The sequence below is a fragment of the Anneissia japonica genome, unplaced genomic scaffold (assembly GCF_011630105.1).
Source record: "Anneissia japonica isolate Jap-2015-1 unplaced genomic scaffold, ASM1163010v1 scaffold560_len657749_cov147, whole genome shotgun sequence".
Classification (NCBI taxonomy): Eukaryota; Metazoa; Echinodermata; class Crinoidea; order Comatulida; family Comatulidae; genus Anneissia; species Anneissia japonica.
This window is the reverse complement of record NW_022754288.1, coordinates 493,226-504,728: the sequence shown is the minus strand read 5'-3', so window position 1 is coordinate 504,728 and position 11,503 is coordinate 493,226. Positions and strand designations below refer to the sequence as shown.

The 11,503-nt window shown below is 34.5% G+C and overlaps 2 protein-coding genes across 2 annotated transcripts in view; both read right to left on the bottom strand.

Annotated features, from left to right (window-relative positions):
* LOC117123162 (neogenin-like) overlaps positions 1-4,623 on the bottom strand; it is a 7,213-nt gene extending 2,590 nt beyond the window's left edge. Inside the window, exons 1-7 of the mRNA XM_033269013.1 lie at positions 4,602-4,623; positions 2,980-3,237; positions 2,529-2,843; positions 1,952-2,031; positions 1,469-1,688; positions 731-960; positions 398-479 (exon numbers count right to left, since the gene is read on the bottom strand). Coding sequence (XP_033124904.1) covers positions 398-479; positions 731-960; positions 1,469-1,688; positions 1,952-2,031; positions 2,529-2,843; positions 2,980-3,237; positions 4,602-4,623 — 1,207 coding nt within the window. The remainder of the gene's footprint in view (positions 1-397; positions 480-730; positions 961-1,468; positions 1,689-1,951; positions 2,032-2,528; positions 2,844-2,979; positions 3,238-4,601) is intronic.
* Positions 3,165-11,503, bottom strand: part of LOC117123161 (tyrosine-protein kinase receptor Tie-2-like) — a 28,917-nt gene continuing 20,578 nt past the window's right edge. Inside the window, exons 8-10 of the mRNA XM_033269012.1 lie at positions 5,984-6,136; positions 4,579-4,707; positions 3,165-3,237 (exon numbers count right to left, since the gene is read on the bottom strand). Of these exons, the coding sequence (XP_033124903.1) occupies positions 4,633-4,707; positions 5,984-6,136 (228 nt within the window). The 3' untranslated portion in view covers positions 3,165-3,237; positions 4,579-4,632. The remainder of the gene's footprint in view (positions 3,238-4,578; positions 4,708-5,983; positions 6,137-11,503) is intronic.

The following is an 11,503-nucleotide window of genomic DNA, read 5'->3' as shown; positions in this document are numbered from 1 at the left end:
GCAACTACAAAGAGATACCAGAAGCATATGGTGTACCAGCTGTCTCTTATACACATCTAGATGTGTATAAGAGACAGGAAAAGCTTAGAATATTAAATATGTATCGATTCTGTATGAATATCACAAGATTACCTCATGATGTCAATTATAATTGACCCCCAGGCACTTTATTTGGTCAGGAAATAATGAAAGGAGTCTAAACTTGATAAGAGTTTGTTTCAACCTCTTAGTTGTCTGTGGAAATTCTATTTTAGAGATTTTTTGAAAATTCTTTGAAATGCTCAGTTTGTATCAAGCTTGTGGTAAGGTTTTATAACAAAATTATACAGGGAATGGAATGATCTGTCACACCCCTAAGCTCGATAGACAAAAATAGAACAAAACTGAATGCAACTACCTGTACTCTGTATGCAACTACTATGCTCAGCAGTGAAAAATGGGCTCCAGTTTCCCACACCGGCCCTATTGACTACTCTAGCCTGTTGGTATAAAAATATGACTTCTCTCTTTATATATTATGTGATATATATTCCCTATTTATCCATCATTTAACAACCAACTGAAAGGAAAATTTGAATATTGTAATGCGATTATTTAAAGTTAATTTTTCAAGATTAATTTTAATCGTACCTCACAAGTAAAACACCGAAAATTGCTATGACTCGGTTAGGCCTAAATAAAAAATAGCTTTGTAATTTAGACCTAAATGCCATATAGATGAATTACTTACAATAACTTTATACTTTGCATCTTCGACCACACTTGATATTTTGTAGCCGTGGATCCCTTGGTCTGCTGTAAGCGTTTGATTCTTCCACTCTTCGCTATTTCTTGATCTGTATCTCACATCAAAACTTATTATATTCCCATAAAGATTTCTGCTGAATGACTCAGATGGGTACACAGAAACGTTGAGGAATGAACCACCATGTGTTGCTGTGACTCCTGGAACTGGAGGTACTGGAAAATTAAACAGTGACAATTATTATAAGTTATAAATTTCATGCTGAAACGTATATTTGGACATTGAAATAATCATGTACTTTGTGAAACCATAGGGATTATTACGGCAGGGGCGCAGCAACCTACAGAGTTAATATTATTGGCCCTGGTTCTAGCGGAACGGCACACTCGCATATAATTCTGAAGGTGGAAGAAGTCTTTTCGGATAACGGACTATAAACCGTACACATTGGCTCATGTGCACTATAAAAAACCCAGTACACCTTTCAAGACGAGTAGAGGGTTAGACATTGCCTTATTGGCCTGTGCATGATGGCACAATGATCCTTAAGGGAGAAGTAAGTTGTAGTGATGAGTATTCCGCATTCATCTCAGACCCAGGCCGTTAACTGTGAAGTTAGGCTCTACATCTGGAAGAAGAAGAAGATATAGGTCCAGGCAGATTGCAGTCATTTTGTTACATAAGAAAAGGATAGTGTGTACAGAGGTTAGAAAAAGTACTTACCCTCTTCAGGTGAGAACACTTGTACCACTCCTGCCATCCCAGGGAAATTTTTGTTACGCGCTGTAACAGAGATGCTGTATTCTGTGTATGTTTCAAGTTCCATTATTGTATAAAAATCGTCAACGGTTGTTTTCTCATTGATCATGGACACGTCTGCGTTAACAGGTTTGTAAGATATAGTATAACGCTCTACGCCAATTGAACACTTGGACTCAGTAGCCTGGAGAAAAAAAAAACATGCACACACTTTCCAAGTATTTTTGATAGAAGTTTATATTTTCAGGTACAGGCAGTTTATATATATAAGAAGCAGGATACTATCCCTCATATTGTGTCAGACAGCTACTGCTAGATGAGGTCATCCAATTAAAAATAAAATGCCATTATTTTAATAATATCTCTATGCTGCCAGCAATGCAACTACAAAGGGATACCAGAAGCATATGGTGTACCAGAATTGGAGAATATAAAAGAACAATTTACCGTTAATCGTTGCCAAAAAATGTTGATTCTTTTAGGAAACTTGTAACTCGAATTTGCTCTGACTACTGGTGCTGATGGTTCTGAAAATAATATTAATAAAAGGAATGAAAGCAACTAACCATGACTTTCATTTGCGTAAATACGTTGAGGTAGACCATCGTATAAAAATTGTCATGTCATGCGACACACCTCAAAAGATAGGAACTGCTAACTGTCATCTAAGAAAGATGTCGTTAGCCATCCCCAAGTTTAGATATTCATTGTGAGTAAAAGTTTGTTATTCTACTTTAATATTAAATAATTATAATTATCTTCATAAATCATCATCATCACAATTTATTACCATCATTACCACCATCACCTTCATCATCACTGTCACCTTCGTTATCATCATCCTCATCATCATACAGAATTTTAAATTATCACCATCAACCTACATAAATCATCATCACGCTAAGTCATAAATCAGCATCACTCTTAATCATCTTCACCATTACAAATCACCATCACCTGCAAAATCACAGATCACCATCAACATCACCATGATTAAATAAAAAAAAGATTCAAATGTGTTTACCTCCACAGACTGTTGATGCAGTTAGCTCATTACTTCCCCTTGGACCTTCACCCCCAGCACCTTCCCTGACCGCTGCTATAGCAAAATCATATTCTTCTTCCCACCGTAAACCAGTCACTGTGGCTGTAAGACTGTTGTCTTGAGGCATGTGGCTCCAGAGCCCAGATGATGAAGACCGTCTGTAATATAGAACATATCCAATAACAGGACCATCACCACCATCTCCACTACTGGTACTCCAGTTCCTCCATCTCAATTCCACTGATGATCCAGTAACCGTCAGTGAGCTTGGTTGTCCAGTATACGTTGGTAATGCTAGTTGAAAAAACGTACAATAAATTCAAAATAATTAATAATCCATTCGTTACAATCATGACAAACCACTGATATTTAACATTAATTACATAATAATAAAAGATAATGCAAAAAAAAAGAAAAAAAAAAGACTTACCAAAGAGATTAAGTGAATGATCTGCATATGCTGTATATGGATCCCTAGCAAGTCTGCAGATATATGTAACAGTAGGATTTGCTTCACCGGTAAATGTAACCCTGGTAACCCCATTTGCTTGTGTGCGTGCAGTTTCTGCAGCGGGTTGACTACCAATAAGGAACTGGATGGTAACACCAGCCACATTACCTTGAATGTCACATTGGAATGTAGAAATCTGACCTGGATTAACTTTTGTGTTAGAAGAAGCAGAGATTCCTACAATAGCAAGAAGCAGGAATAAAATATATACAAAAACATATAAATTATGATGAAAATATATTGCCTCTTGTAAGACTGAATTTTTTAAAATAATTAATATTATTTAAAACTTGTTTGGTTCAGTAAACTAAGTCTAATTATGAGGCTTAAGGAAATTAAACAGTTTTGACAGGATATGTACCCAAGATATTAAAATGAATTAAATCATTTAATTGTCATTTATACTGGGATACATGTTCAGTATCAAGCTATTGTTCTCCACACATCGTCCAGTATAATACTTGTGGAGTTAAGCTGTTTTAGTGGTGAGAAAATTTCTGGCTTTTTAGAAGATTTGAAAGGCAAATTTCTTGCTTGGATCCCGTTAATAAACTAAAAATATCCTACCAAAACTTTTTAGGGGGTCTTTTTAAGTGGTGAATTAGGCAGAATACCAAGAGGCAATCGCCTACTCTTTTTACTGCGGTTTAATGCGTTCTTTATTGTGCACTTGGGTCACATTGCACACGAGACCAACGACTTAAATGTCTCATTCAGAAAACGTGCGCTATTGAAATTTGCATTTTAACACTCGTGTTAAAACGCAAGAAGACTGGGGATAAAATTGAAGTTCAGGGCACACTCAGTGGCTGTTAACTGTTTTGCCAACATTCATAAAGCTCCACGACTATTTCTTTAAATAAATACTTTGCTTTAATGAATGGTACTTCTTTGGCTAATAACTATAGAAGGGATCTTTCAATTGAACATTACTAAACTAAATGAAACCTATAATAATAATAATAATAATAATAATAATAATAATAATAATAATAATAATAATAATAATAATAATAATATTAATAATAATAATAATAATAATAATAATAATAATATTAATAATAATAATAATAATAAAATATTAAAGTATAAAATACACATGAAAATAATAAGAAAAATTTAGGGGATAGTCGACTAAGCACATTGTATGTTATTGTCTAGAAGAATGCACCCATCCATGTTCAGTTCATAACTAGTACGGTACTGTAATAATATTAATAATAATAATAATAATAATAATAATAATAATAATAATAATAATAATATTAATAATAATAAAATATTAAAGTATAAAATAGACATGATAATAATGAGATAAATTTAGGGGATAGTCGACTGAGCACATTGTATGTTATTGTCTAGAAGAATGCACCCATCCATGTTCAGTTCATAACTAGTACGGTACTGAACGTTTAGGTAAATTAGAGATTTTAGAGATTTATCTGGTTTACTATTTATTACCATGACTTTCGAAATGAACATTGTTTTAAACAAATCATTAATGTGGATTTTCTTTACCTGTAGTGCAGGAGTTTAACAACCAATTATCGTGGCAACCGCCATTACATCCAGTTACATAGTGACATGAGGTAGAATTACAATTGCAAGTAGAAGCACAGTAGTAACCATAGCTCTCAGATTGGCAGGCTATTCAAAGTAAAAAATGATAAAACTTTTTGTACATATTGAGAAGTAGGACCATTAATTAGAATAACTTAATTGTCTCTGGCAAAACAGAGTTTACTAAAATCAGTAGGGAAGGGCAGTTTCTTTTCATTGTCAGTGCTCAATTAGGAAAAATGGAAATATACTCTAATAAGTTTACCCAGAAAAATATTCACGAAAAAATAGACGACCACTGTAAAAATTAAATAGGGTTTATAATGTACACACAACAGGTAAATATATTTTAAATTTCAACAAAACTAAGTAGTATTTGTAAGGGTAGGAATGTTTTTTTCTTTGAAATGTACATCTATTGACCTTTCGGAGAATAAAATAATTTTATTTTCTTTTAAATACTTATTGTAGCTGTAAACATTTTTGCCTCTGCAAATTTACTTTTGGAGATTATAATTAATAATGCACCAATTTTTCTCACAAATTTCCAACTTCTAAAAATGCACATAGCCTACTCCTGTTATTTCTACGTAATAATTTATATAATATTATAGATCCAAACAATATACAGTCTGCAAAACTAGAGTGAGGTGTGTGCCAAGGCAATGCAAAAATGGCATGGCAAATTGGTGGGAGTTGGAAAAGATGGGATAGACAAAACGTAGTTGGTTGTTGAGCGTCCGCTCATGTTGTTCTGAATGTGGGTGCGGAACATTGAAGTCTAATATTTGTGGTATGGTGAGGCAGATTTTACAGTCATGGTCGTGCGTTGCGTTAGCCATGATTATTGTATAGACCACGTATTGCGTACAATTAAGCGTACAATTTGTGACAGAAATTCAAAATATAACGTACGCTAAGTTATTCATTTGATCTATTGTGCAAATCAGGACTACAGACGGAAAAACAAGCGAACAATGTGACGTACGGTAGTATCATGAATCACACACTGTGTCAATCTAAATTACCACGTCATTAAAGTGAGGTCTAAAAAACCCTATTTTGGCCTGATAATGATAATTAAAATGTTTGGCTATACGTAACGTTAATAGGAAAACTTCCCTATTAAACACACTACACACACACATACATGTTTCAAGAGATATACTGTACATGTCTTATTTTGTGTATTCCGCCAAATTTCTATACATAATCGATATAAGCGCTCAGTATTGGTTTCGATTGCTTAGTACATTCTCATCAGAGGGCGTTCCAGGAACATTAAGTCAATTAAATATTTGGATTCATTGTTTTATGAAGAAACAGTGCTTTAAACTGTTTCTTATACATTCCCTGTACTTACCTTCACAAAATAATTTATCATATGTATGGTAACCTTTTGCACACAGTCCATTACTACATACACCAGTATTCCTATCACATTCAACATTATCACGGCAATGGCAAATTGATGTACAAGATGTGTTAAAATAGCCAACAGGACAAGTGCTTGGAACTGCAAAAAGGACAAATTAAGAAATCCATAAAACAAATAGTTGAGATGAAAAAATAGCAAAACATGAATATATTGTTATTAACTTAAAAATAATAGAATACAAGGTCTGTAATAAAATGTTTAAAAAACAATTATAGTATATAAAATTCATTAAAAAAAACCCTTCGTTTTTAAAAGAAATGGCATCCCCATCTTTGCTGCAAATTGAAAGGACTACTGAAAACTGCAATGCAGTGATATTTAAAATATATTGTATTATTAATATACATCTATTAGCAATAAGTTAACAGTCGTTATTGGGTGATTTTCTTGTTTTTAAATACTCACTGCAGTTTTATGATTAGGAAATACAACGATTGAGAGCAGGCAATCACATTTTTGCTTGGGAAGCAATCCCTGATACATCCTTTCATCCTTTTGGCTTGGTCCCATAATCGAGGCAACAACATACTCGAAGGTATTCTTTACCAACTATCACAGTATCACCTCCATTAACGGTTACCATTCATTATTTTGAGATTTTTCAACTGCCATAACAAATAGTTACCTTATCTTGAAATTATTTTTTTACGATAATGAACTCGATTATATCATACTATTTTCTCTATGATTATATTAGGACATAGTTTTGGTTTGGTAGATCACATTTCCTACAACAACGGCTATTCCTCGAACCAGTTACGCCCAGACGTAGTACCACAAGAGCTTAACATTTCCGACTACTTTAGGGAAATACGCCTTCAAATGCACATCAGGGTTAATATTAGGTCGGCTTTCCCTTTGAGATCAAGAAGCCCGATTATATAATTTTAGACTTCGGTGGTAGGTAATGATTTATGCAATTCACAATCTTTACCAGCAGATCAATTGTTTAATTTAATTACAAAAGTGCACACATTCAATCAGATCATTAAAGATAATTTGCAATTGCTTGACCTACTGTATCACGCTCACGAAGGGTTCTGGCAAAAAGGAATGGTCTAAGATGGAATACGCCTCAACACTTGCATTAGGACAAAATAATTATATAATGTCTCTCCGCAAAGCTCTTTTCTACGCTCTGTGTGTAACTCATTAACGATTCATTATTAGTCAATTAATGGCATTAGATCAATGCCAACCCCAGACATGTAAACATGTTCATTATATAATTGGACATTATGTTGGATCAGCATTATAATGAGTTTTATCGATAAGGTGATTCACATAATTATAGTTTTCAGAACTAATTATTATAATTTATAAATGCTTTATTAGGAAAATTAAAAATAAATAAATAAAAAATACGAGCTTGTCCCTATCAGTACCATATGTACACCCCACATCTAACAATCTTTGAACATTTCCATGGTAACAAAATAAATCACTGTTAAGCATAAAACCTTATCTTGGTAGAAATGCCTTAGGTTGAGTCCCTCAGCTCATTATAATATTAGACACCAAATCGTGTCACTATAACACTTGTAAGTTATATTCACGTCAAAGCACTAATATTCTGACAAAGTTGGACATTACACTATACACACAAAGTGCGCGCCCACGTATATTTTTTTGTTTCGTGTATGTACATATGTTCCCACGGAAACATGTCTTCAATACATTGACCTTTGTGCTTACTACATTTCAACCACTAATGCCTGCTTCTATCCCTACAACTTACTCTCCTCTATCGGGAGAAGCATTCGTTCCTACATTTCATAATCGTTTTTGCACTTTAATTATCTCCCCAGCTCTCCTCTATAAAGAGAAATACATCATTCATACAGCTCACAGCTCTCCTCTGTCGGAAGTATCCTCGATCGTGAGTATTGTTACATAAATGTTCGCCAATTGTGCCTCCGGCCCGGGTATATTCAACCTTTTTAAGCCGGGGGCCAGTTCCAATCTGTTGAGACCAGCGGCGGGCCGACATAAATTGTGTACTTCGATCTTGTCTATGTTGGCCCTACCCATTTTTTTTTATATAGTGGTGGATTCGAAATAGAATGGGCCGGGGAAGAAAATAAACCACCTCAGCCCCACCATGGTTGGGGCGAGGTCCAAAAAATTATGATTATGGCACCTCTAGATGGTCGGAAATGTCACTCTCAGAATTAAATCTGAATACGCTTTTCTTTTCTTCTCCATTTAAATTATCCTACCACAAAAATATCAACTCACCAGTGGTTGGGGTTGAGGTGAGAAAATTGTTAACGTAGATACCTCTATTCCTGGACATGGCACTTTCAAAAATTAGTTTTCAAAGCAAAATGGCCGGAAATGAGCTTTCCCGACTTCTGAGGAGTCTTTTAATGACCTTTAAGTTCTTCAAAATTCAAGGTTTTCCCCCTCTTGAGAAAAGGTCAGGTAATTTTATCTCATTCTTAAGCCTATCATAGAGGGAAAAAAATCAAAGACATGCAATATATTATTATATTCCAACAACATTGAGTAGTTAGATATGTAGTCTTTTTTCCATGGATCGATGAACCGATAGATAGATGTGTATAAGAGACAGCCTCTAGATGGTCGGAAATGTCACTCTCAGAATTAAATCTGAATACACTTTTCTTTTCTTCTCCATTTAAATTATCCTACCACAAAAATATCAACTCACCAGTGGTTGGGATTGAGGTGAGAAAATTGTTAACGTAGATACCTCTATTCCTGGACATGGCACTTTCAAAAATTAGTTTTCAAAGCAGTGTTTTCAGCAGAATACATGCCCTCGAGCCTGCTGGAGCAATCAATTGGAAGCAATCGCATCATATCAGCGCCCGATTTAATCCATTAGTCTAGCCTCTCCTCCATGTCAATAAATACCCTACGGCACTAGATCAGGAGTGGCACCAGCGGGGGGCCGGGGGGCCAGGGCCCTGTAGAGCCCACAAATGTAAAAATCTACCACAAATGTAAAACTAACCACAAATGTCAAAACATTCTACCCGTAAATGTTAAAATATCCGCAAATGTCATAACATGTCAACCAGAAATGTAAAAATAACCACAATTGTAAAAAATCGCCACAAATGTAAAAATCTGTTTTAAATACAAACGTAGAAACATTTCACCTACAAATGTAAAAATTTCCATTTTTAATGTTTTAATTATTTCCATGTCAAATGCAATTGTAAAAATTTTCATAAGCACTTAAATCCTTAAATATTGAAAAACCTTAATTAATTGCGCATTTTAGTAGATCAGCTAAGGGCCAAGTTGTACACTTTATATACCAAAGCATGAAACTTATACAACATATCTTTAATATGTGTAAATTTAAAAAAAAAAGGTTTTGCTCCAAGCTTCTGACGCCTGCTATGGCCGCCATTTTGAATTTAAAATGACCGCCTCTAAAAGACGGAATCAATATATATTTTGGCAACGGAAAATCGTACAGACTTAATTTTCTCTAGTAGGATTTTGTCAAAAAGTGATCGGAAATGGCGTTCTTTTACCTTTGAGCCTATATGACCCAGCATATCCATATCTCCAAAAAAAAAATAGTCATAGAGATCTAGTTTTGGCCTCAAATTTTTCAGAACATGCATGTTCCTATTATGCAACATGTTACCCAGAAATGAAGTTTATGACCTTTTGACCTTAGGTACCCTGTAGGATATTTATATCTCCATAACCTGGTCATAGAGATAGTTTACCCTCAATTTGTTCGGAACATATTTCTATTTGCACTAATGTAACATATTGTCTAAAATTGACCGGAAATACAATTTCTGACCTTTGAACCAAAAGACCTTATAGCATATTACCATTAAACCTAAGCCTCTATTACCATTGGTCATGTACACCTAGTTTTGGCCTCAAATTGTTCAGAATATGCATGTTGCTATTTGACCTACTGTAACGTTTTGTCCAAAAAGAGATTGGAAATGACATTTCTGATCTTTGTAGCATAGGCAGATCTCAGAATGGTCTCAAAGTATTCGGAGCATACATGTATATATTTGCTCTAATGCATGCAATATATTGTCAAAATGTGACTGGAAATGACCTTTTGACCTTTGAACTCTGATAACCAGAATGTAGATCAGAACATACTGTACATGTTTCTATATGTGTTTGTCTTATTGTGAATATAAATGGTAATTTGGACCTTATATCCACATCTTCCCAAATTTAGAGACTTAATTATGGTCTGAAATGCCAAGATAAGCATTTGTTTACTTTCAATAAAAATGTTGTCGACAAAATGCCGAAAGTACTTGTTTATTTGGTCTTTGGCCCTAGTTATGTTTGTTTTATTAAAAGAAAAAAAAAGTCTACCTAGGATACTCTTGCGACTCTTGAATAATAGTAATAATAATAAGAATACACTTGTAGACTAAAAGAGCATAATGCACGAAAAACTCCTTTTTGCTTCAAATTATATAATAAATAAAATATATAGATAAACAAATACACACACACACACAAAAGAAAATACGAAGAAATGGCACAAAAAATGAATATGTGGCGATCAGCCACAAGCAGGGCGCTCTTTGGAAGAGAGGGCTGTATTTATGAGATGAAGAGGAGAGGATAATAAATGATGGCGGATGGAAACACATGTGTCTGTCTCCGTGTGTGATCTTTCACTGTGTATGGATGTCGATTATTGATCGAGTTCCTGGCAGAATCGCCACAACACTGTATACCGAATCTCCGAGCGGTCACCGTCACCACCCTAACCCATCGCAGGACCCTATCTAAATGGCTCGAGTAAAGGAATGTGAAACACCTTCAAGGATAGCAGCCTGGTGCTTCACTAACAGGCCTATTTGCATTACTCGAAAATTAATGAAACGCATATGAAAGAATTGTTGTAGGTATTTTAATTGGACGGTATGAAGCCAAATTATCTTATCACATATTAACTTTTCTGATCCCCTGGCTTCCATTCATGATGGGCCACTTCGTTCTCATTAGTCCTAATGTAATTCATCACTCTGGAATTATTCCACTGCCTACTTTATGGCTGTTTAGAAAAAGAAAAGAAAAAGAAAACCTCCCCAGACGTCATTAGACCATTGGAAACTTATTCACTACACAAACTCAGACCCCCATCTAGATAAATTAAAACTATCAGATAATAATACGTTTATTAGTACTCGTATGCTATATTTATGTGATTTCTGAATAAACAAACAGAATATTTATAAAATAGTAAAAAAGTCACAGAGCCAGGCTAGACCTACTGAGAATATTTCGGTTCTTTGCAGTGAAGTAAATTAAAACGTATTCATGAAATCATTCAAGCTTACGTAAATGACCTAGATAAAGGAAATAGCCTTGAATTAATTCAAAGACTACTAAACTGTTCCATGACTTGTTGGAAAAGATTTGGTAAACAATCATCTTGCCCTCTGGCAGTGAAGCGGATCAGAAATGATG